The sequence below is a fragment of the Ictidomys tridecemlineatus genome, chromosome 3 (assembly GCF_052094955.1).
Source record: "Ictidomys tridecemlineatus isolate mIctTri1 chromosome 3, mIctTri1.hap1, whole genome shotgun sequence".
Taxonomy (NCBI): domain Eukaryota; kingdom Metazoa; phylum Chordata; class Mammalia; order Rodentia; family Sciuridae; genus Ictidomys; species Ictidomys tridecemlineatus.
This window is the reverse complement of record NC_135479.1, coordinates 210,374,584-210,400,412: the sequence shown is the minus strand read 5'-3', so window position 1 is coordinate 210,400,412 and position 25,829 is coordinate 210,374,584. Positions and strand designations below refer to the sequence as shown.

Sequence of the window (25,829 nt, the reverse complement as noted above, 5' to 3'; positions counted from 1 at the left end):
AAAACAGTGGCTGCAGGAGACGAAAACAGAACGACTTATCTTCTGTGGTTTGTGATTCCTCTGACAGCGGCCACTCCAAGAGTTCCTTAAAACAAAGCGATAAATCAGACTTTTGTGTTTAAAGGAAGAGGTGGCCCCAGCGATTAAATATATTCTTTCATTTTAGCAGAGTTTGAGATACAAAAATCCAACATGTTGGCGAACCCCTTTTCTGCTCCACGCTGTGGTTGGCAAAGCGTGTTCACATGCACTATCTCACTGACTTTTCAGTTTCCCTAACATTTCATTCAACGACCAATAGAAAAAAGAAAGTTGAATTCCAGAAATTCCAGTTGATGTTCAGTAAGTGGAGGACTCTGAACCCCAATGTGCACATCTGCGTATCCCGGCCCCAGGGAAGCCCTGTTTCCATGGCCAAGTTTTCTGTGCCGGGGGTCGTGGAAGACGTATTTTGATCCCTCAGAACTTTCTAGTTTCACTTTCAGTCACTCCTGCTGGGATTCAAGGAATCTCTGTCTGTGATGGTGGGGAAGAGCGAGAGGAGGCCCGTGGAGGAGGACAGAGAGACTCTCCTGGGGCTCTCTGTGGAGTGAAAGGTGACCCATGGATGGCAGCGGGGACCCAGCACCCTGACCCCCACCTTACAGGGCACCCTGTACCACTGCAGCCTGCGGGCCTGGTCCGGGCAGCTGGGGGTCAGAGGGGGCTGTGTCGCAGGGGCAGGGCCATGTCTTCAGTCTCCTTGTCACTTCCCTGCTCACAAGATGTGTCCCGTGAGAGCATCCAGGGCAGTTGCCCAAGGAGGGGACAAGGCCAAGTGAGGGCAGGAGAAGGGTCCTCCGGGCAGGAGTTGGTGTGGGGCACAGGCACGGGGTGTCGGTTCTGGAGATGGCAGGAGGCTGTGGGTGGCTGCAGGGAGGGCGGCAGGTGGAAAGACAGCAGGGACTGGTGACCGAGGACTGTGAGCTCCGTGCTTGGACTTGCCCCTGGCCCCTGCCCCTGCTGCGGCACCCAGAGGAGGTCAGAACGGCTGAACCCAGACAGGTCAGATATGGACACCCTCGTTTCCTCTGCCAGTGTCCCTTTCGATTTTTAGCATTATAAAAACAATTATAAAAACAAAAACTATAAAACAATTTGTATTAACAAAATGTAAAAGAAAGTGAGACTAAATCTTTACACTCGTGAAAGAAATTTCATAAAAACACTTGAACACACACCGTCAGCCTCTCTATCCGTAGGCCCCACGTCTGCCAGTTCAACCAACCCGGTGTGGAAAATACGGAGAACAGAAATGTGTCTGAACTGAACATCCAGGGAGATTTTCTGGTCATTTCTGTAACTGGGTAGAATAGCAACTATTTACTTAGTATTCACGTGGGTTTGGTATTGTAAGTGACCTAGAGGTGCTTCAAATTATGCAGGAGGCTGTGTATAAGTTATGTGCAAATGCTCCGTCACTTCATATAAAGGACTTGAACATCCTCCAAGTCTGGCACAGGAACTAATCTCCTGAGAATGCTGGGGGATGTTTGTAATACCTGGTTTTCATTGTTTAAAATAGAAAATACATTTTTATAAATAATTTAAACCAAAATTTAGAAAGAGAAAATGTAGTCAATGGCAAAGAGAAATCTGAAGTACCCTCTCCCTTCTCCAGACTCAGCCACTGTCATCTTGCTGCATGGCCCCAGCTTCTTTCCCCACAGATTTCATACTTACAAGAGCCAGCTATATTGCAATACTGTTTTGAACTTTTAACTCTAGTCTGCTTTGAACATTTTTTCAGATCCATGAATATATTTTAGCAATGGAGCTTTCAGTTTCTAAAATCGCAGGAATGTTCCTAAATGAACCACAACTTAACTCGTTCTCCTTTGCTGGAGGCGTAGGGGCTTCCGGTGTCTTGTTATTATACAACACTGCAAAGAGCATCCTTGAAAAGCCATCGCCTAGTATTTCCTTAGGAGGAACTTCTAGAAATGGGATGTTTAAGCCACGGACTGTGACCCTGTTTAAAGACATGGAAATGTGTGGTCAAATTGTTTATCGGAAAGTTGGTAGAGATTTAAACTCTTGGCAGTGATCGAGAACAACCTTCCCCTAGAGGAACAGGAGCATGTTGGAGGCAGGACACGTAGGGTGACTGCGCCTCATCTCCTGAAGGACAGCTGACCGAGGTGCGAGCACCTGGCATTGACTGGGAAACCAGGGAAGGGTGCACCACGGGACCCCAGAGAGACTGGACTGCTCTTCTGAGTTGTCTTCCTGCAGTGCACTTCACCGTTGAACTTGGAGCCCATGACTTTTAGGAGAGGTGTTTATTCAACATTTTGAGGACATGAAGAGGAGAAAATCCACTTCCAGAATCAACCAATTTCTAGGAAGTGGTTGTACCGAGGAAATAGCCCTCCCATGTTGTTACTAGGAAAACCAAACCAACCCAAACGGACAGATTGACTCGTGCCTAACAGAGGTTCTCACTGGGAGTGACTGGGGTGGGGCTGTGGGAGGTGGGGTGTCCCTCTGTGAGGGTGTGTGGAGTGTCTTCAGCACAGAACTGAGAATCAAGGGTTCAATCGAGGGTATCCTGGGACGTCAATATGATCTGTTTGGGGATAAGGAAAAGTCCATATTTTCTATAAAACTAAAATATCCCAAAGGTTTGAGCATGCTGTCCCTGAAAGTAAAACCCCGACCCAGGACAAAGAGCTTTCTGAACTTCAGTGAGCTGGACAGTGTTAGCCTTCGACATCACACTCGATTTCCACAGACGAACAACCTATTCCCATATGACAGAGCAGATGTACGACAGGGAACCCCCCTCCTTTCCCTTTGCATGGCCATTTGCCTTTTTAGAGATGTTTTCTTTGCAGTAAAACCAGAGCACCCTTAGCTTTCAGTGTCTGCACCCTGGCTGCTGATTTAGAGCGTGTCCCACCGCTCACTGGCCTTGTGGAAGGTGCATGTGCCCTGTGTCCCAGCAACTCCACACCACAGTACTCACTCCTGGCCAGTTTCCCCCAGTTTAGAGTGAGGGCCTGGTGGAAAGGCGCTGTGTGGTTCAGCAGGTGGGGTGGGTGCAGGGAGCCTGTGTTTCTAATTAGCCCCCCCACCAAGCTGGGCTCCCAGGCCGAGGACCTCACTTGAGTGGCGAGGTGCTGGGTGTTGGGTCTGAAGCTTGGTGCACATTGGAGTCTCCGGCAGGGGCCTTTCACACCTTGGATGCCCAGGCTGCTCTCCAGCCCCAGGACCTCCGTGGTGAGGCACTGCAGGTCTTCAGTCTTCCAGGTGGTTGCAAGGCTGGGGACCCGTGCAGCCTCCTCACGTGGGTGCAGGGAGACAGTGAGGATATTCACACAGAGGAGGCCCAGGGCTGCTTCATGACTCACTGCATCTGCCTGAATTCACTGGGCCACATCTTGCAAGTAGAGTGCTGTGGGCCCAAAGCAAGCCAGATACCATTTATGTTAACTTGAAAAAACGCAAAACAAGACGTGTTGTTGATATGGTAAAGAATTAAGGTTCTGCTGGGTTTGAAATGACTTCTTCCTTTCAGCAGGTAGGAAGGAGAGGGAGAGAAGGGAGGAGGGAAGCAGAGGGTGAGAACCAGAGCAGGGAAGGACGGGAGGGAGGGAAGCCCTGGTGGTGGGCAGCGGCCTGTGCTCACCCTCACTCGGGTTCCTCCTGCACTCTCAGGTGGCTGGAAACGTTAGTGGGACATCTGGCTACAAAGGGGCCCGTGCCACTTCCTCATTTAGATGACCAGAGGGTGTGGCATGCCTGGCTTCCGGGGCCTGTCCAGAGCCCGAGGTCAAGGCTCCTTGGCCCACAGGAAGCAGATGCAGGGGGAGAGGGGGCTCCTGGTGGGGTCCAGAGAGTGGAGAGTGGCAGGACCAGGATTCGGGCCCCTCTGCCTGCCCAGGTGTCTCCGAGCACTCTGGGGAGCAGTCTCGGGGGAGACCCTCAGCTGGGGCTGTTTACAGTGCAGGGTCACCTGCTCTGGTTCCCTGGGGCCTGCCCTCCACGTCCTGCACCCAGGTCCCCTTCCACGTGGCAGTGGAGCGTGAAGACACTCTGTACCCTACGGGGGTGTCTGTGCTCCAGGCTCTGGAATGTGGAAGTCACTCACCCAGCCCGGCTCCTGCAGGTGCCAGTTCATCGCAGGAAAAGTCTAACTGGCAGCTGACAGCTAGCGGTGCTCACTCTCAAGTGCGGCTAGGGTTTTGGGTTCACCACCCATTTGTGGTCAGTGTTTTTAATGTTTTTCTAATCCATAGTGAGTGTCCCCCTGCACGTGTATTCTAACTCTCCAAACATCCCAGTAGTCTGTCAAGGAAGAAAAAGTTGCCTTTTTTGTCTTATGCATTTTTAAATGAATAAGTTAAAATGAAAGTAAATGGAAAAATAAAGAATTAAAAATATCCCTGGTCCCGATGGGAAACTTTACCTGAACCCCAAAAGAGGTAGGTGGTATGCATAATCCTCACCTTCCAGAACAATCCATGTAAAGACATCTCACATCTGTGGTCTGAGTCATTTCTCTTTCCCCCAAGACACTCTGGAGCAGGCCCTGAACCCTGCCTGAGGCGGGCACTCCTGAAGCAGGGAGGAGGCTGCTCTGAGGCTGGGGCTGGGCTGGGCTGGGGCTGGCGCTGGGCTGGGCCAGGGTTGGGGCTGGGGCTGGGGTTGGGGCTGGGCTGGGGTTGGGCTGGGGTTGGGGTTGGGGCTGGGCTGGGGCTGGTCTGGTCTGGGCTGGGCTGTGGCTGGGGCTGAGGTTGGGGCTAGGGCTGGGGCTGGTCTGGTCTGGGCTGGGCTGGGGCTGAGGCTGGGGTTGGGGCTGGGGCTGGGCTGGGGCTGGGGTTGGGGCTGGGGCTGGTCTGGGCTGGGGCTGGGGTTGGGGCTGGGGCTGGGGCTGGGGCTGGGGTTGGGGCTGGTCTGGTCCTGTCTGGGCTGGGGCTGGGGCTGGGGCTGGGCTGGAGCTGGGCTGAGGCTGGGGTTGGGTCTGGGGCTGGTCTGGGTTGGGGCTGGGGTTGGTCTGGGTTGGGGCTGGGGCTGGTCTGGGCTGGGGCTGGTCTGGGCTGGGGCTGGGGTTGGGGCTGGGGCTGGTCTGGGCTGGGGCTGGTCTGGGCTGGGGCTGGTCTGGGCTGGGGCTGGGGCTGGTCTGGTCTGGCCTGGGGCTGGGACACACTCTGCCCTAAAACCTGTCTTCAGAGGTTGATGGCAGATGTTTTTCCCCTTTTCAGATCCCACGTTGTGGAGCACAGACCATGTCCGGCAGTGGCTGGAATGGGCAGTGAAAGAGTATGGCCTTCCGGATGTGGACATCTTATTGTTCCAGAACATTGACGGCAAGGAGCTGTGCAAGATGACCAAGGACGACTTCCAGCGGCTCACCCCGAGCTACAACGCTGACATCCTGCTCTCCCACCTCCACTACCTCAGAGAGAGTAAGCCGCCCCTCCCCACCAGGAGCACTGGCTGTCCCCAGGGGCTGAGGGGCCTGAGCTGCAGAGGGTCCAGACACAGGGGTGGACAGCAGCTTCCTGCCCTCCCCCCTGGCCTGTTTCGGACGCAAGGGGACAATGTGCTAGAAGGTCGTGGACGAAGGTGAACAAGACGTCACCTGTGAGAAGTAGTGAGTGCTTTTCTTTGAAGCCACCATAGCTCAGTGCCACCTCCCGCAGGTCCCTGTGGGCAGGAAGGTGGAGTGTCCCAGGGAAAAGACACATTCTGCCGTCACACTCTCACTGGTCTCCACAGTGCCCTCAATTGAAATAGAAGCACCAGAGCAAGGTGCCTGCTTGAGGGGAACCTTCCCAGAAGTGGAGCCAGGGCCCTCCAGCCCAGCCCAGCACAAGGAGGGAGGTTTTCGCTTTATCAAGACAGTCAGCGTCACCGGACGGAGGGGGCATGGCATACTGGTGCCCAGGCTAGGGAGCCGAGCATCTGCGGTAGGCTTTAGTTCTGCACCACCAGGCACGGCCAGGAGAGCGTGGAGGGGCAGAGTCCTCCCCGGCGTGGCTTTGCCCAGTGTGCCAGTCACCTCTCCCTGGAGAAGGGCGGCCCCGATGGGGGCTGAACATGCTGAGCGGGTGATGTGGGTATTTCCCCCAGTCCCTGAGGGAGCACGGGACTGGTGGTTTCCTCTCTTTCTCTCTTTTCTTTCTTCTTTCTTTTTATTAAGGGAAGTCTTTTTCATTTGGATGTTGCTCTTTGTTGTGTCTTGTAGCTCCTCTTCCACATTTGACTTCCGATGATGTGGATAAAGCCTTACAAAACTCGCCACGGTTAATGCACGCTAGAAACACAGGTAATGCCCTCCCCGCCCGCCCCAGGAGGAGCACAGGGCCCCGTCTGCAGGTGCACGCTGGGGGCGAAACCAGGACCAGTCAGGGCATCAGAAGGCAGGACACGGGGCAGTTGGTGGTCCTTGTGTCTAAAGGAGGTTGAACTTCAGCCTACCTTGGCTGGATTACAGCATTCTGCTGCTGGTCCCAATGCGTCCACCTTGCGGACTACAGAATAGACACGTACAGCTTGTTTGGTGTAGCGGGATCCCCAGTAACCTCCATTTTCCCCCACTGGGATTCCCAAGGGATTGCTTACTACAAGTGGGGTTGTGTTTTCCTTCCTGATACAGTTTTGGATCATCAGACTTGTCTGGCTCGGACGTGTTTGTTGGGAAAAGGCAGTCAGAGAGAATGTCTGTTACTTTTCTGGAACTTTGGCTCTGAGGGAAATTCTGCTCTAACTGGAGAGTGGGACGGTGTTCCCTAACCCCATGCCTCTCTCTCTAACCACTGGTTCTGCACTCCACCTATTTATGGTCAGGCCTGGGCCTACTGGGGTGGAACCCAGAGCTTCCTTCTGGCTAACCCTCCTCCCTTCCCTCTGGCTCAGTGGAGCCTGGGTTCTCTGCGGGTGGGTGTGCTCTGGGTCTGCCTCCATTTCCTCCCTCCTGATGGAGTCGCTGTGAAAGTGGGACCACATACTGCTCACCCACTGGGTAGCCTGCAGGGACCCCCCACAACCACCCAGGCTAGGGGGAAAAGCAGCAAGGCCTAGAGGCTTGGTGGGCCTCAAAAGCCAGCCAGCCAGCTCAGGGGCCACCCTCCTGGAGAAACACAGCCATTTCCCAACTGTCCAACCTTCTATTTGAAAACGTGTAACCTGAGTGAGTCCTAGTTTGACTGTTACGATGAAATTGCTGTGTCTCTCATTCTGTATTCCAAAGATCTGGCTTTTAACGTAACATAACAAACGCTTTGAGTTGGCAGTAGACCTTTTCAATTCAACCTGCTAATGATCTTGTGACCAGAAACAACAAATAACGGGCAAAGTAATGTCCCCCTCTGAGGAGACACCTTGGAGCTACGCACATTTTCTGATAATTTCACAGTCATTAAAAAACTCTAGCAGTGAACGAAAATTTCAGGAAAGCTCTGAATTCATTAACTTTATATTGTTAAACATAAAAGCACTCAAAAAGCAGGACAATGAATTCCAAATGGACGGAATGTTGAAAAGGGAATTTTCTCAGCTGACACTGTGAGCATTGATTGAAAAGGGAATGAGAAAACATGCAGTTGAGTAGCCGAGGGTTGATTTCTAATGATATCCATACAGTCCTAAGCAAAATATTTCCAAGTCCCTGGTACTATTTTCTAAGAGATCTGTAAAATATTTTATGGGTTTTTATACAAATTGGGGGGAAAATGTGCACCACAGAATTTTTTTTTTTTAAATAAAATGAAATTGCTGGCGGGTCACAGATGAAGCTCTGGGAAGAAGCTGTGAAATTGAAACACAAAGTGCTTTACAGCGAACAGAGCACGGGAGAGCAGGCTGCTGCGCACTGCAGAACCCGTTTCTGGGCCCGGTCTTGCTCCTTCCCCTGAGGCCTGGTGAGCAGCTCCCAGGAGGTCCTCCTGGTGGTCACAGGGCAGGTGGACTGGCTGAGGCTGAGATGGACAACCTCCACGCAGACCTTCACATGTTTTGTCTTTCCTTCTCTGCAGGGGGTGCAGCTTTTATTTTCCCAAATACTTCAGTATATCCTGAAGCTACGCAAAGAATTACAACTAGGCCAGGTACGCCAACAGCCCCGCGTGACCTCCACTGATGTCCCGCTGACATCCGGGACCTAAGTCCCCTGTACAGAGAGCCGATCCCGGATCTGAAATGAGTCCCCACAGTCTTATTGCTGCCCCTGTTGATTCAAAAACTAAATCCAGTCTAAGCACAGCATTCAAAGACCCCAGGAAAGGCGTCCGAACTTGTGAGTTAGAAGAACATTAGCTCTCTAACTCGCTGCTCTGAAGACAGATGGGCAACAAAGGCGCCCAGGGTGCCTGAGAAAAAGTAATGAGTGTAATTTCGGGTTGATGGAAGGACCGCTGTGTCATCTTTCCTTGGGGGAGAGCACAAAGCAAGAGGCATCCCCAGACCTTTAGTGACCAAATTCCCAGATTGGCACAGGAAGCCAGTCTTCAGAGCAGGAGCATTGGATAGATAATACTTACCTCTGGATCTCACTTGTAAGAAGGTTCACTTAGGTGATTGATTTACATGTCATTCACCCAAAAATAGACGTTTATTGAGTGTCTCGTAGTGCCAAGCATGAAGTTAGACCCTGGGACTACAGACACGAACCAGACCCCAGGAGGCTGGCTGTCTTTGGAGAGCTCACCTGTCGACTGGGCTCTTGGGTCTGTTCAGTGCTGAGTGCCCCCTGCAGAGGCCACAGAGGGCACAGCAGTGAGCCAGAGGAAATGCTTAAATTTCTAGATGCTTCAGTAGAGCACGTAGAGCCAGAGGAGCAGACAAGGATTTTAAATGCTTAACCTGGAGAGCTGCATCTTACAGCAGAGGCCCCCTGCAGCTGTAAAACCCAGAGGGGGCAGCCACAGGAGCCGGGAGGGGTTCAGCCCACCTGAGAGGCCTCAGGAGCTTCCCACAGCACTGGGCCCAGGCCCCAGGAGGACCAGGCCTTTGCCAGGTGGAGAGTGAGCAGGAGAAGGCACCTGAGACCGAGGGTGCTCCATCCCTGGACACCCGTCCCCTCAGCATCTTTAGGACCACCTGGGAGCTAAGTGTACTAGCGCCAGCTCAAGGTGGAGGAGTGGTGATCCTGGGCACTGGCTGGTTCCTCCATATTTAAATGTGGAACCCGTGTCTTCCGAGACCCGGGCTGCCCTCTAACTCTGTCCACACCCAGTCGCATCAGCCTTAGCTGAGGTGGTCCGAGTGGCTCTGCGTCTGCTTTTCCATGATGAGGACGGGGTGAGGAGCTGGACGGGCGTGGACCAGGAGCTCTCTGGGGAGGTTTCTACCCCTGTACTGCCCTGTGACTGCCATGGGGACTCTGCTGTGATTTTCTCTCCCCCAATCTGAGATTAAGAGCTTGTTCCCCTGCTCCTGGGAAGCACGGTGGGAAGGCTGAGCTTGCGTCCTTACCTGTCATGTTAGAGGCCATTGATATGCCGACAGGACCTAGAGTCTGCAATAAACCAGATTGGTCCCAAAGAACCCCACCAAGTGTATTGAAAATGAAGAACAAGTACCTTGCCTCTGGCTCTAGAGATTTCTGAGTTCACGGCTAGCAAGTGCGAGTGGGGGTAAACACAGGGAAGGGTGGCAGCGACATTGTGAGCACTTCAGAGATGTTTCCATCCATACTTTAGAAAAGTAAGCTTATCTGCAAAACATTTGGCCTTTAAGAAATGGTCAGTTGGGCTGGGGATGTAGCTGAGGGGTAGAGAGCCGGCCTGGCAGGCATGAGGCCCTGGGTTCAGTCCCTAGTACCTCCTCCCCCTCAAAACACAATGAATTAACTTTTAAAACTCGTTTGTTTAAAGCTGTCTCATGGATATCACCTGCTGAGTTTCAAGGCCTGGGCTTGTGAGCTCATGTTGTGAGTTGACCACATCATTGGCCAACTCTGTTCGCCTGACCCATTGGTCAGACCAGCTGGTTGGTAGAACAGCAGGCCCTGCCATACTTTCTTCATGTTTTGGAATGTGGTAGACCCAGAAGTTGTGGCTCACCCAGAAGTATCAAAAGGAGGGTGGCAGCAGAGGAGATGCTGGCCTCCCTCTGTCCCTAAGCCCAGGGAGGGCCAGGGTGCCAGATTCCAACTTCACCCATTGCTTTGATGGTGCCCTTCCATGTGCCCATCGTTTAAGCAGACTTGGGAGGTCTCACACTTTCACTGCTCCCTTATTATTAGCACAGTCTGCTTCTGGGACTTGATTTGTCTTCGGAAATTCCCATTTTGATTACTACTACTGTCATTATGAAAATGCATACAAGTGTTGGTATCTGACTTGTAAAGAATGTAAATCAGACTGGAGAAGCCAGAGGACTACTTACTGTAGGCCAGATTCAGGGATTTGACCTTTTGGCTCAGCCATCGCCAAGAATCAACCACTCAGCCGCAGGGCCTAAGAGGTTGGGATTGGGCCTCAGGGAGAATGGGCCTGGTACTTGTGATTCCCAGAGTGGCAGGAGTCACGGAGGAAGGACCACTGGGAATCTAGCCCTGTCCCTGTGGCCAGTGGCTTTCAGAAGAGATGACTGTTAACTCTTGGACTCTAACCTGGGAGTAGAGCCCCAAGTTCCTGTCCCCTACACCCTTGTGATCTTCATGGGATGAGGCACAGGACCCTGGCTGGCGTCCTTGTGCTGACCCTGAACCAAGCCAGGCTCCTAGCAGAAAGTCTGTCGAGACCCTTCTGTGCACTCGGCTGTTCACCACTGAGTCCCTGTAGGAGAAGCGGGATGGTCTTCCCGCTGTGCTAGTCTGAATAGCATTCTCCTTTCTGTGAGGCCCCTCCACCTGCGGGTATCTCCGTCCAGTCCTCCTCCTGGTGCCCCCTCCCCACCATGCCTCCTTTCCCTCCTGCCTTGGGTCACCCCTTCCTGGGCTGCTGTCCCAGTCTGCCTTTTCCTTTTATCATGGCTGAACTTCCTCAGTGAATCATTGATTCCAGAGCCCCTGTCCTTCAGTCCCACCTCATGGTTGGCAAAGACTGTTCAGTGACCCTGCAGGTGGCCACCTCTGGTCAGTGCTCACCTCCTTTGCTCATGCCTCATCCCTTCTAGCCCCTACTTGTCCCTATACTTTCCTGATTCGAAACACACCTTCCATGACCCCTGTGTTGCATTAGCACTAAGATCAGTCTCTATAAAATATTGGCACAGAGACACGTTATTTTACATACTGTGGTTTTATGGTCATTATTGTACAGTACTGTGTTTTTTGAGTTGTCACAGTTATTGCTACCAGAAACCCTTTCCTCCTCCTCTGTCAACACTTTTCTCCTTTGCTAATTCTGCTCCTTTTGAAGCCACAGCCCCTTGAGATCTCAGGATAAAAACAGGTGTGAGCCACAGAGCATTGCAAAGTATTCGACCTCATGATGCACCATCTGCCTGGTCTCGTAGGAGCAGTCCTACGAAGCTCCGTTCTGTCACAAGGGTGACATTCTACTAGCACTTCCTTCCTCCTGCATCACCATGACAACTCGGATATCTGGCTGAGCATCTGCATGTTATCAAAGGTGACTGAAGAGTGTGACCTGCACACACAGCCTTGATTTCTACTCTGAAGCTGCTGTTCTTTGGGAGTTTCTTGGGATCTTAAATCACCCCTGCATTGTCGCTCTCAGCTCAGTGTGACCAAGCACGGCGGGAGAGTGCGCCAGCTCTCAGGTGCCGTGGAAAGCCTGCATCTTAGCAGATGTTGCAGGTGTTCTTTGCTTCCCTATAGCTATACCAGAACCACAGAATTGTACACCTGGGCAAGAAGAGAATGCAAACAGCATTTTAGAAGACTTTAGGACGATCTGGAGGAAGACAAGAAAGATGAGCTTAATGGCATGAGGGCTGACTCTCAATCCCTTCCACTGAACAGGAATTTATAGAATGATTCTGGGAAATAGCTCTCAGTCTTTCCAAGTTTGTCTTCCCCGTTGGCATCTGAGCGTGTGGGAGAGGGCCAGTCTCCTCCTTTCCCAGCCAGCCCTGCCAGGGGCCTCCGCAGTGGCTTTGCAAACCGGGAGTGGATCCTGTGCAAGTGAGCTCTTCTGTGATCCTGGTTCTGGACTTTTAGTTGGCAGAAGTGACTGGGAGGCTTCTAGTGCGTGCGGTGTCAGTGAGCTGGGGGGAAGGAGAGCCGAGAACTTGGCGGAACTCAGCCTCCTGGGAAGGATGGCCAGGACGGATGCCGTGGGAAGGAGCCTCACCCAGAATCAGAAACTCATCCTGTTCCCAGGAAATGCACCCCTCCATCTCTCGGGTGTGCAGAAGCAGCACCTGCCAGGCTCCCTGGTGCCGCCACATTATTTCTTGTCTGGATCACGGTGTGTAGCACACTCTACAGTCACCCCAAGATGCCCGGGAAGTCGTTTTGATGAAGTTTAGTTTCTAAACCCTGTCTTGTGCAGGAGGAAGAGCACAACGAAGCCAGACGGCAGCTTTCCCACCCACGGAACCTGCCAGGCACTGGAGCAAAAGCCCTTGGAAGTGGAAGTTGAAGAGAAACGATGAGGGTGTTGAAATGATCCCCCAAAACTAAGACGGACTGTATCCTTTCCCAATCCCGTGCCTGCTGTGATAAAGGACAAATGGCAGGCAGGACACGTGGGGCCGTCACTTTTTAGGGAACCAAGAGTGGAACTACTCACCCTGGTGTGGCACTAGAGCCATCACCCTGTGTCCCTCACACCAGCAGTTCCCAGGGTCAGCGCTTCCCAGTGTCACGTCCCACAGGGGGCAGCTCCGTGCCACAGCATGTGATCCGTATCTGACAAGGAAGGCCAGCCCAGAATGGCATGAAGGAAAACAAAAGGGAGCTTATCTGCCGTGCAGCGTGTTTATGGACACGTCCATCACGGCCCACGAAGTGTCGAGCACTTGGCTGGTGTGTTCAGGCCCCGGCTGATTGTCTAGGGAGGAGAGGACGTGTTTATTCATCCTAAAAAGGACTTTTATAAATAAAGAGTTTGAAAATATTTTTGTAGTCATAGTTTGGTGCTTGGTGTTTTTCCAGTCACACTTCATCTGCGAAGCTTTTGGGTTCGCAGTCGTGTCTGAGCTACCCACGGACGCCAGCGAGAGCTGAGGCATGGTCCCCCGGCGCAGGGAGAAGCAGGCGCTCTCGAGCTCACGGCCATCTTTGAAATTTGTAGTGGCACACTCCAGAGAGCATTCTGAAATCATTACCTGCAAGAATGTGGAATCAAGAGGACCCGAGGAAATTCCCTAGTGGTGGCTTTCTCAAAACTCCAGTGTGCACCCAGGTCACCTGGAATCTTATTAAAATGCCCAATCTGACTCAGTAGGTCTGGAGTAAGATTAAACATTGCTAACTGACGCCCAAGTGCTGCTGATGTTGTTGGTCCATGGACCACAGTTTAAGAAACAAGGATCCAGGATATATTTCCATGGTATCTTGCTTTTTCATTTGGTAAATATGTGCCTGTCTGCTCATGAATTGGGGTAGATGATGCATTACTCGTAGAGTCTTCTTTCTGAGACAATTCTCATATTGAGACTCTGGCTAACCTTTTTTTTTTTTTTTTTTTAAGAATCTTTACAGTGCAAAATGCTCCCAGAGAGTTAGGTTGAAATTTAGTTGTAAATTGATAGCGGCTGCAAATGTAATTCCCACGTGCAATCCCAACTCCAGAAAAGTGAAACTCGGAGGAGCTGGGTGGGAAAAGCTGAAGGTCTCCTGCAAGACTGCCAGCCGAGAAGGAAAGTGAGCAACAGCAAGTTTAAAAAGAAAAATTCTCTAACCCTTCAAAGCCCAGGAGGGTAGGGTTTCAGAGACCACCCAGTCGCAATGCTTGCAGCCAAACAGACCAAATAAATGAAGGCAATCCTGTGTTGGATTTCACATCACATATCACTTCTATTCTCTTGGGGTATGGAAATAGGAAGAGACACATGCTCAGCAACTTGATCAAGCTCTTTGAAGACTGACCCACGCCAATGCCATTTTTAAATTTGATTAAATGGTTTGTTTAAAGAGAGGCTTAACGACAACGGCACTGCCTGCCCTCCAAGTGAGATTTTTATAGCCATCTCCTGCTGTCTGGAAGGAGAACACCTGTTGGAATACCTGGCTATGGCTTTCAGTTGGCCCCAGGTGGACATTTGCATTGAACTGAGGCCCCTGGATCCAAGAAGCAGTTGTGAAATGACTCTGTAATCAGATTGCAAGGAGGAACAGCTTTGCATATGCATAGTGAGTGAGAGCCGGCATAATAATATTTTTGAAATATATTTTTGAAAGAAACTTGAAATAACATAGAGTCTTGGTGCTCATTAATAGGACTCACACTGAGGAGGCAGAAGCACAGTTATTAGATTTACTCTGCAAAGTGCAATGGAGGTTTATGGACAAGTGAGATCACCATACAAACACGAAGAAATCATGGAGTAAGACTTGACATTTCTAACTAACTCCCCAGTGCTGCTGATGTTGTTGGTCCGTGGACCACAGTTTAAGAAACAAGGATCCAGGACATATTTTCATCGACATGTCCTTAGCTCTGAAGGTCATCATTAATAGGTTGTGGGGCAATTCTGTAGTTCTTGTAATGTCCTCTAATTCATTTCATACAATTAATTTTAGAGACATTCTAAATTTGTTTGGAAAAGGGGAAAGGATGGACATTTGCCTAGAAACATAACTAGACCAGTTACGACTGGCAGTGTAAACAGATGGAAAAATGGGAGGAAACTACGGGCGTCAACTCACAAATGTGAGGATCGAAGGTAGCAATGGTTCCTAGGGATGGGAAGGAGGAGTCCAGATGCCTCTGGATGGATTTTGTTGCAGACCACAAACAAGAAGTGGGTGAATCAGCTAAGCTGGAGGGAGGGTCATCCAATAGAGGGGTGGATTTGGGTCTGTCCAAGATGAAAGCAGGTCAAATTAGATGGTAAAAAACAAAAACAAAAAACAACTTTAACATGGCCTCGACCTCTGATTGGAGAAAAATGCTTCAGAAGAGTCAGCAAGCTCTGGAGGAATCTGCCAATAGGAATTTTCAGATAAATGGAAGAGAGAATGTATAATTTTGTATATTTTGTTATGTCAACAAAATATACAAAAGTATAATTTGTACATAGAACCAAGATCTATGGCACATAGGTTGAACGCTGCTTTCTATTACTAGACTTTCCTATAAGCTATTTATTCTAATAAACATAAAATCTTTTAAAAAAATCTGTTAGAAAAATTGCATTATTGGGTTTTTGAGTCCACTTTTTTGTCTTTCCAGATTTACCTTATGAGCCTCCCAGGAGATCAGCCTGGACCAGTCATGGCCACCCCACCCCTCAGTCAAAAGGTACAGAGTTGTCTCCCTCTGCCTTGATCTGCACGTCACCAGGTGTGTGTGACTGCTGATGGAGTAAATGACAATTTAATTAATCTATGATTTTCAACAAGTGGTTGGCTTATTCCTTCGGCCACAAAGCACAACCAACTGTAAATGCTGTTTGGGTTAGACCTACCTTCGGAACAGAAAGGAGGGAATGAGGTGCGTGTTTGACAAGATGTCTGAGGACAGACCCAATGACTGGTGTTTTCCTTAATTTTGGCTCTGCCTCACTTTATTTTCCTGATGGTTTCTCTTTTATCTGTTTATTTTACATTATGAGTCATTTTTTTTTCCTATTCTGTAAACCATCTCAAATTCTTCCTTTTTTACTTTTGAAAGGAATGAGGTAGTCACAAAATTTTTAAATAATGGAAAATTTAAATCCTTCTTTTTGTTACAATGTCTTCATTTGCTCTCATTGGAAAGGGCAATTTGTCCTCACCGTAAGTTGCTTCTTGTTAAAAGAGTCAGATTATTATCTTAATAATGAAAGTAATTGATGGAACCATTATGTAATCAACAACATCAAAGACGAGTGGCCAACCCAAACCTAAGTTATAGCCAGTCCTCTTTTTGTGTGTTTGAATTTCCAGCTGCTCAGCCGTCTCCTTCCACAGTGCCCAAAACTGAAGACCAACGTCCTCAACTAGGTATGTTTCAGGACCCCTCCGCATGGTCATAAGAGAGGACCCAGGGCATCAGGGAATGTCTAAAACATGCCATCTTTGAAAAGAACTTAGTTTATGTCTTTCTTCATATATAAATCAGGGGCCAAACAGTCTGTCCACTATTTTAGGATGACTTTCAGATTTTGCTGAAAAATGGGAAAAAAAAATATTTGTGTCTTTGAGATCCACAAATTCATTTAATTTTACTTCCTGTGCCGTGTGCACCAGGGCCAGGACGATTACACATGCCAGGTGGAAAAGCAGAGGAAGGTCCATGTGGCCCTGAGCTGAAATGGGCAGCCTGGGCACTCGGCACAAATTCATAGCCCTGTTCTGGTCCTGGGCTAGAGGGAGCTGTGGGCCAGGTTTCGGGAATCTGGGAATCCAAGTCCTGCTACTACCTAGGAAGCCTGTAGCAAGAAGCATCTCTGGGATTCCATGTGGCACCTCCTAAAGGAGATGGAGGCAGGTGCTTTGGGGACAGGGAACGATTTCAGTTCTGAAATACAGAAATCGGTTCTGTGAGCCCGAAGACTCAGGGTACCAAGTCACAGTGATGCCTTTGGATTTGACTTCTTCTCTTTCTGCTGTAGATCCTTACCAGATTCTTGGACCAACAAGTAGCCGCCTTGCTAACCCAGGTGAGATATCTGATGATTTTCTTCTCACACATTACTCTTCAGGTGGTGGCAAACGTGTACTGGTGAGAAAGTCCTACAACTGAACAAACTGTAGTCTCAGGTTTCACTGGATCGTTTGCTTTAGGGGAAAAACAGGTCGGGGTATAAATTAAGATTATTAGTTTCAGCGAAGAGCATTGTGACCTAATCTAAGCTGTAACTTTTCTAGGGCTGTTGTAACAAGTACTATGGAGCAGGTTGCTTAATAACAGAAAGTATCATCCAGAGGCTGCAGGTCTGATGTCCACACCCATGGTGGCAGCCACTGGGGGCTGTGAGGGAGGACCTGCCACAGGCCTCCCTCCCTCCTTCAATGTCTTTTTGTTGTATTTGTTGTTGTACCGGGGATTAAACTTGGGCCCTCGACCACTGAGCCACACCCCCAGCCCTACTTTGTATTTTATTTAGAGGCAGGGTCTCCCTAAGTTGCTTAGCACCTTGCCTTTGCTGAGGCTGGCTTTGAACTCACGATCCTCCTGCCCCAGCCTCCCGGAGCCTCTGGGTTAACAGGCGTGTGCCACTGCATCCAGCTCCTATATCTCCTTTTATGATCTTCCCTCTTTATGTATCTGTGTGTCCTAATTCCCCCTTTCTATAAGGACACAGTCACGTTGAAATAGAGCCTCCTCCTGTGACCTCACTTTAACTTAATGATCTCTGTAAAAACAAAGGCTCTGGGGGCTAAGACTGTGATGGGTGGATTTGGGTCACACACATTTCAGGTATAGGAATTAGGGTTCTGGGGCTAAGACTTTTGACACGTGAATTTGTGGGGGGAGGTGACACAATTCAATCCATCACACATGCAGATAAAATAACTCATCTTAATGACAACCACAAGACTTCAAATTAGGACCCTCTTCCATCCTCTGTTTCTGAATCTAAACACGAGAATAAGGTGTTTAAATGCCTCCTTGGTCCATTTGTAGCCAGCGCCTGGCTACAACACATCACCTGTCCTCACGTTTCCGTGCCAACCTCATCGTCCTGTTTGTGTTCAGATCAGAACCAGCTGTGCAGGCCCCCGGCTCCGGCCGTGCACTGCACCTGTGGGACGTTCTCAGCAGCAGTCAAGTGCAGAGATGTCACAGGGCGAGTCCAGGCTGCAGTGTGCCTTGCCTAACTCTGAGGCAGAATGGGTTGGGACGCCAGCAAGTTCAGGTTCAGGTGGAGGCCTTTCTGGCTCAAGAATCCCTGCTTGGAGAACACCAGCAGCGAGCTCTTTGACATGGAATTGTGGTTGGCACTAATTAATTCAACAAATGCCTTTTAAGCAGATGAGTAGCTAGAGGGGACTGTTTCCTTTACTGCTTTAGCCCTGGGCTCAAACTAGGAGCTCAACCATGATTCCTAGAGTTCCTGAATGCCAGGAGTCAAGAGAGGTGGCCCTGGGCTCAGGATGCAGGTCGGTATAAAGCTGTAGGCCAGAGCAGCAGGCTCCTTTCTCTAAGTGAGCGTCCAGCTGGTGGCCAGGTCTCGAAGGGGTCTCTCCCCATCCCTCTGCTCAGCCTTCCATTTGCAACTGGCTCTTAACCATTTAAATAACAATAATGGCTGTGCTTCAAGAGGATTATAATCAGTCATGCTCCAGGAAGACGGATCTGGCAGCAATGTTCTAAGGACAGTTTAGAAAGACTGAGCATGTGGAAGCTGAGCACTCTGGGAACGCTCACACCATCCTGTGAGACAGCAGTCCAGCAGCTCCCACAGATGCCCCCACAGGATGTACCATGCCTCAGAGCCCTGCTGTGCATCCTGCCAGCCCTGGGAGATTGTTATCTCCGGCCTACAAAAGAAGAGTCAGAGGATCAGAGAAGTCAAGTAATTCTCCCTGAGTCACTCAGCCAAAAAGATGGGAGGCCTGCTTTGAAACTTGTCTCTAGTCTGTTTCTGGTCCTGCACGCACTACCCGCAACTTGCTTAGCCCTTGCTTTTGCTGAGGCTTCTTGGGGAAGTCCTGCTGTTTGTCAATGTGTGCTTTTCCAGTGCGAGTTCACCAAGCTTCAGGGAGGGGACAGTCCTAGCAGGGCCTGAGGGACTGCGGAGGGGTGTGCAGAAGCCAGGCCAGAGAGCAAAGGTTTGTGCAGGACTGAGCACGGCAGCCTGGGGCCTGGGTTCCAATCTCTGCCCACCGTGGGCAACAAAGTCAGTTCTGAGCTCCAATGTCCTGTGGCTCCATTGGGCTAATCTCATGATTCTATGGGCATTAAACTGTCACTTGTAAGGATTTAGGACAGTGCCTAGCACAGAGTAAGCTTTCAGAGGATCTCAGGAAGTTCTGAGAACACCAATATCTTAAGCGTCAGAAAAGCCAGCAGAGTGCTGCAGGACAAGTCCCCTTCCTCTTCAGTGAAGAGACACCTCCACTCACTCTGGTTTCCAGCCCAGACAATCATAACGAGATTCCTGAACTGAGTTCATTCTTACAGTGACCTGCAAGGTGGGCCTACTGCTGTCCCACCCACTTTGCAGAAGAGACGACTGAGGTGTGGAGAGCTGGGGAGTTCCCCAGAGTCCCATGAGCAGCAGAGCCAAGATCGAGCATCCCAGGCCCGCACATGCTCACCTGCCGTCCAGCTCCAGAGCTCAGGGAAGGGGCTCCCAGGGGGACACCTCCATGCAGAGGGTCCAGCTGTGCTGTGCTTCTCTGCACCGCCTCCACCTTCTATAAAAAGTGGCCCCAGACCACTGCCACCTTGGGGCATGCTATTCGCTTTCTTTATGCCCTTGGTTCTGGTCAGCTGAGGGCTGTAGGCCTCAGTGGGACAGTGGGACAGTGTCCACCTGCAACACTCTGCCTCGCTGTGTTTTGGGGACTGTTTAGTGTCTTGCCCTTTTTGCTAAGTTCTACTTCATTGCTAGGATGTTCCTCTTTTTCTTGACTATTGGGAGACAGCTCTTCTCCCACCAGTGGAAGGGGTGGCCTTCCAAACTCCTAAAGCTACACTTCAACTCTTTCACCCTGTAGCTGGGTGGCACGTGCCACCTTTTCTCTGGCACATGCCAGTCTTTTCCCAACTCTGATTTTTTTTAGTTTAGTGCCTGAGGACAGAACTGGTTCCTCCTTGCTGATGTTGGACAGAAGTCAGCAAGACAGGGTGAGAAGGGAGGTCTGGAGGGCTTTTTACCAGACAGGTAATTCTCTAGGTGGGTGGCAATGCTGTCACATGAAAAATCCTTTTATCTTTTTCCTTGTTGGCATAGCCAGTGTGTGACCCAAGCCACTTTTGGTTTTCTCTAAATGCTATTTTTTTTTAAAGAATTCTATTCCATATCACAAAATGCACCTCATCACACATCATTATTGTTTTAGCAGTAAAATAAGACTTATTAAGGTGCTTTTGAAATTTTTGAAATTCTGTGGCCAAGAGTAACAGTGACTTCTCACCTGCCACTGTGTGTCCTTGAGAGCTCTCACACAGTGAGAGCCTTCGCGGGGCCCACACTGGAAACGCAAAGCATTTGGTTCACAGTGTTAAATTTAGCAATTAATGAGGCTGATAGCGTGTTAAATTCTATGTTGTTCACTCAAACTTGCACTGAGTTTTACACGTGTAGTTTAGTTCTCAGGTTTGGAAGCTGCTGAATCTTGCTCCCCTATCTCCTGGTTCCACAGAGCCCTGGGGTGTTCCCAGGCCTGACCCCTGTGCCTTGCCAGTCAGTGGGTGAAGTGGCCTAGCAGGCCGTTGGCACGCCTGTCTGCCCAGCTTGAGTTGCCTGCCCTGGATGTAGTCCCCCACTCTCTAGCTCCTCAGAGGCGGGAGAGGTATGAGCCCACCATCCCCCACTGGTTCCCTCCCATCATGTTGGTGGGGGCAGTGGGCGAGGGACACATTTCTTAGAGGTGACGACAATGCTTGAACAGACACCAAGTGCTCTTTGCGCTGTGTAGGCAAATCTGTGGAGTTGCTCTATGGGAGCAAGTTGACACTGAATATTTATTTTCAAACAACTGTATATGTTTATAGTGAAGCATATGTTAGACTGTTAAATCAAACATCCATGGTTTTTCCTATTCCCAGGTCAACTATGGAATTCTTTTTTCAAGTTTTAATCCTTTGGTTACAATATATATACTAAAACCATATGGTTCTCTCATACCATTCTTTGTATTTTAAAAATGCATATTAATGAAATGTTGGAAGGAACACAACTTGATTGGGAACAGTTTGTATATGTAGTTCCGAAAAAGGAAAGACTTCCATTGCGATGAGCTACAAGATGTTAATATGTTTCAAATGTACTGCAGGCTAAAGACCATTTTTTCCAGAATACATATATATATTTTTAAAAGCTGACCTTTCTCACGATGCTATGGTAAGGATGAGTTCACAAACATCCACTTCCATGTAGCCAAAGTGGAAACAAGGATTTATGAGTTGCACAATTATATAGGGAGCCAGTGGGAAAAATTTATGGGGAAAAAAATTTATCACTGATTTTCACATGACATCAATTCCCTGAGTAGTTGCCAGTTGAAGTTATTTTAATCATTTTATCACATCTATTGATCCTATTTATCATATTAAAGAAGGTAAATTTTTTTTGGCATTAAGCCCAAGATAATTCTGTAGTGGGGTTTTGAGAAGACCCACCTCTCATCCATTTTAAAGCTTCTAAAGCCTGTGCCACACGGCTCAGCTTCTCTGGGCTCGTGATGGCTGTTGGTACTCACATCACCCCTCCTTGGAGAGCCGTGAGTGGACTTAAAGCACTGTAGCACGGTGGTCAGAATGACAGGGCCAGGAATTTCTCTGATTTAAGAAAACCAGAGGCCATCTCTATGTGCTTGCGATGGATGGAGAGAATCCGGACTTTGTCCTCGCAGCTGAGTGGCAGCGCTCTGGGCCAGTCTCCTTTGTTGCCCAGAAGGACTTGCCGCGGTATAACGTTGGGGGGTTTCTCTCGGGAACTCTGCTTCACAGTCGGTGTGGCCAGCAGGGCCGCACGTGGATTTCCGTTGCCCTGTGCTGGCCTCTGTACTGGAAATGGGTGATCTGGTTTGAAATGGAGCCAACATTTTTCTGAACTTCCTCATTTTGAGTGGGTTAATTCTGTGTTAGGAAAAGTTTTGACAGAATTGCTTTCTGGGCACCAGCAAAATGTTTTGTCAGAAATAACAGTGTTTACTTCCATTCTCTATTTTTTTCCATAAACATTTAGATGTTCATTTCCGAAATCTGACTTTTATTATTTCACTTGACCTAGCCAATATAAATAGTATTAAGTCATTATGACCATCCACAGAATGGCATTCTCTGCCTTAGAAAATAGGAAAAATTAGCTTTTCCACCCCCCAAACACCCTGGCTGCTCTCTGAAGGAAGTCAGAAATGGATGGAACCAACCTGAACTTGGCCCCATGTGAATTTCCTGCATTCCATAGGGGACTTGCATCTCTCAGATGAGCCTGAGAATGACCAAGGCCAGCTTCCTAGGTGTCGAGCAGGGGATGAGGCTACTGGGCAAGTCATGGTCAAAGGCGTGTTCTCAACAGGGAAGGCTGAGGAAGCAGCGTGGGGCAGCGTGGAGACTGAGGAGGTTCCAGATTTCTTAAAGCCTCCTTGGATCTGGTCCCTAGCTTCCACCTGGTCCTGTGGGAGTGGGGAGCAGACCTACAGTGTAGGTCCTTTCTTGAGGCAAAGGGCTGTCCCGTAGTTCCTGGGTCATTCTGACCAGGGGACACCTGGGGAGATGAGCAGCCCCTGTCCATCCAGGCCATCTCTCTGGAGCAGTGGGTGACCACAGGACAAGAGCAGGAATACCCCAGCTGCTGAAGGATGGGGGAAGGCCTGGTCCAGGGCATCTGGGTGGCATGGGAAGAGTGCCAGCTGCCGTCCCGGGCCAGGTGCCCACCGCTCAGGGCCTGTTCTCACCAGCGCTTTCTGTCCTTCATCCTCACTAGGTAGTGGCCAGATCCAGCTCTGGCAGTTTCTCCTGGAGCTCCTGTCTGACAGCTCCAACTCCAACTGCATCACCTGGGAAGGCACCAACGGGGAGTTCAAGATGACAGACCCCGATGAGGTGGCCCGGCGCTGGGGAGAGCGGAAAAGCAAACCCAACATGAACTACGATAAACTCAGCCGCGCCCTCCGTTACTACTACGACAAGAACATCATGACCAAGGTCCACGGGAAGCGCTACGCCTACAAGTTCGACTTCCACGGGATCGCCCAGGCCCTCCAGCCCCACCCGCCAGAATCCTCTCTGTACAAGTACCCCTCAGACCTCCCCTACATGGGCTCCTACCACGCCCACCCTCAGAAGATGAACTTCGTGGCGCCCCACCCTCCAGCCCTCCCCGTCACATCCTCCAGTTTCTTTGCTGCCCCAAACCCCTACTGGAATTCACCCACTGGGGGCATATACCCGAACACCAGGCTGCCCGCCGGCCACATGCCTTCCCACCTGGGCACTTACTACTAACCCCTCGATGGAGGCCTTTCCCAACAGTGTACAATCGCCAATCAATTGCCACAAACTCTGTCCGAGAACATGAATTAGAAGTGCCTCGAGCAGGAGGAAGAAGCTTGATGGGCTGGGGAAGGGAGCCAGGGAAGAGACCCAAAGACTCATGGCGGGAGGGAGTTACTAAAGTGTTACTGCAGAAATAAGATGCTCAAAGTGTAATGCATATGCATGTAGGATCTGGGGACCCACCATGACAAAGACATTGTGTGCAGCAGGCAGGAAGTCCTGAGGACAAGTGCCAAAGGAAGTGGCCTTAAGTAGTGTATGAACTGTAGAGTAGAGTGCGGGATCCCGCTCCTGCGACCCAGGTTTAAACTAAAGCAATAGAGATAACACAGTCTTGGCCTAACCTACCGTTTATAATGTCATTTTAAGGAAAACTACCTGTATTTAAAATAGAAACATATCAAAGCCAAAACAAGAAGACGAGAGAGACTATGGCCCCGCAACAGACACTGCCGGGGCTCCTTGGCATTTGCTGCGTCAGGTGGAATCCGATTCGTTCCATTTGATAGACGGCTGTCAGCTCTCTCAAACTGTGAAGACAACCCAAAGTTTCCATCTCCTTTACAGGACTGCAGGAACTATGAGCCAAATGGTGGGACTGCGGATGTGTATTGAGTGGGCGTGTTATGGTAGACAGAGGGCTGGAGGAGGAGGACGAGGAGGAAGCAGAGGAGGAGGAGAGGAGGAGTGGAAGAGACTTTTCAAGCAGCAAAGACTGGATTTAGGACACTTTTGGTGGAGAAAGATTATTCGTGGAGACCTGAGGTTTAATGCAGTCAGTGTTATACCAAACCCAGTGTTACCAGAAAGGACCCAGTGTAATGGAGGAAGGGGGAGTGGTAGAATTAAGAACCAAAACAGCCATCTCTTTGTTTGTCAAAAGAAAAATTTAACTGGAATTGTCTGATATTTAAAAGACACGTTCAGGACCTCAGCATTCTGTAGGGGCCTTGTGCCCCACAGGGTCAGGTAAGAGTTGGCCTCTGGCCACCACAATCAGATCTCAAAGGCATTTTGGGGAGGTGGGGGTCCAGTTTTCCTTTTCGAGTCGCGAACGCTGTGCGTTTGTCAGAATGAAGTATACAAGTCAATGTTTTTTTTTCCTTTTTATATAATAATTATATAACTTATGCATTTATACACTACGAGTTGATCTCGGCCAGCCAAAGACACACGACACACAAAAAAGAGACAATCAATGATATAATGTGGCCTTGAACTTTAACTCTGTATGCTTAATGTTTACAATATGAAGTTATTAGTTCTTAGAATGCAGAATGTATGTAATAAAATAAGCTTGGCCTAGCATGGCAAATCAGATTTACACAGGAGTCTGCATCTGCACTTTTTTAGTGACAAAAGTTGCCTAATAGAAACTTGTGCTGAGTATTGTGGGTTTTGTGTTACAATGTTACTTTGTCCAGGAACTGATGCCAGTGGGGGCCAAGTAGATAGGATGTTGGACAGGTGATGTGTACCCCTCCCGACCCTCTTGCCTCCACCTTGATTCTCAGCACCATCTGCAACAGAAGGGCCCAAAGCTTCACCGTGAAACCTCCACATGTACACCTAGAAGGGAAAGAGGCCTCTAAAACTGAGGCTATAGTTGAGAAATTCCAGTGCAGCACTGGCCACAAATCACCCTAGTTTCTGCTATGATCATAAAACATTTGCAGAATGGTGAACAAGCCACTCCTGTGAACAAAAGCTGTTGTTACCATTGGTCGGTGAATCATCATGGACAGCTGCAGTTTTTCACTTCAGGGACAGCTTCTAAGTTTGCTATGTAGCTTCTTTCTGGGGTCCTCATCAACTAGACGAGTGCTCTGATCCTTCCATGCCAGAATAACCAGGTACTGTGGTTTGTGATTCCCCAGCCCTGGGCCTGACCTTCCCAGCCCTCCTCTCACATCCTGTTTCTGTGATCCAAACTCAATTTCTTTGAACACCTTCTCTTTGTGTCACAAGTGCGGCCCACCTTGGCCAAGGTGAAGGTGATTCTGGAGAGGAGAGGCAAGTCACCTGTAAAAAGGAGCAAGCCTGTGCACCTTCTCAGCCTGAGTCAGTTTAAATTGGCCATTTTATAGCGGTTTCGGGGCTTGTTTTGCACTTTGTAATCCTTTTGCTATGATTAAACAAACTTGCCAAACCTCTGTGCTGTGCATATTTTGGCAATGGTCTTGAAACTCAGTAGGGTACGATTACCAAAGCTTCAGACATCCCTCATTATTTGGATGGAAAGGAGCCCAACCATCAATCATTCTGCAGCAGCTCGGGAAAGGCCCACAGAGGGCCTGCATCTCCTTAGGACACAATGAGGAAAAGCAGACAGTCCTAATGGAAAAGAGCATTTGTTTCTATTTTGGAATGCAAATGCAAGGCTCACCTACGTTCTGCATGTGTGAAATACAAGTTTGCTTGGCTAATCATTCAATTCTCCCTTTCAAGACTGTAATATGAGCAAAATAATAAAAACAAGACATGATTATCATATTCAATTCTAACAGATGTTTTAAGTTAGATTTCTCAAAACCCCTCCCTCAAATTCAGTTATTAGCCACAAGTGTGAGCAACTGGGATAATTTGAGGATAACATGATAATACTGA

General features: G+C 49.5%; 1 protein-coding gene across 6 annotated transcripts in view; it reads left to right on the top strand.

Moving 5' to 3' along the window:
* Erg (ETS transcription factor ERG) overlaps positions 1-25,375 on the top strand; it is a 155,329-nt gene extending 129,954 nt beyond the window's left edge. For 3 of the 6 annotated variants that reach the window (XM_040287029.2, XM_040287030.2, XM_040287032.2), the window contains exons 4-10: positions 5,247-5,450; positions 6,233-6,313; positions 8,022-8,093; positions 15,297-15,407; positions 15,992-16,048; positions 16,660-16,707; positions 22,651-25,375. In XM_040287029.2, coding sequence (XP_040142963.1) covers positions 5,247-5,450; positions 6,233-6,313; positions 8,022-8,093; positions 15,297-15,407; positions 15,992-16,048; positions 16,660-16,707; positions 22,651-23,171 — 1,094 coding nt within the window. In that variant the 3' untranslated portion in view covers positions 23,172-25,375. The remainder of the gene's footprint in view (positions 1-5,246; positions 5,451-6,232; positions 6,314-8,021; positions 8,094-15,296; positions 15,408-15,991; positions 16,049-16,659; positions 16,708-22,650) is intronic. The other 3 variants (XM_021725294.3, XM_040287031.2, XM_021725295.3) reach the window with 3 other exon arrangements.
* The last annotated feature ends 454 nt before the right edge of the window (positions 25,376-25,829 follow it).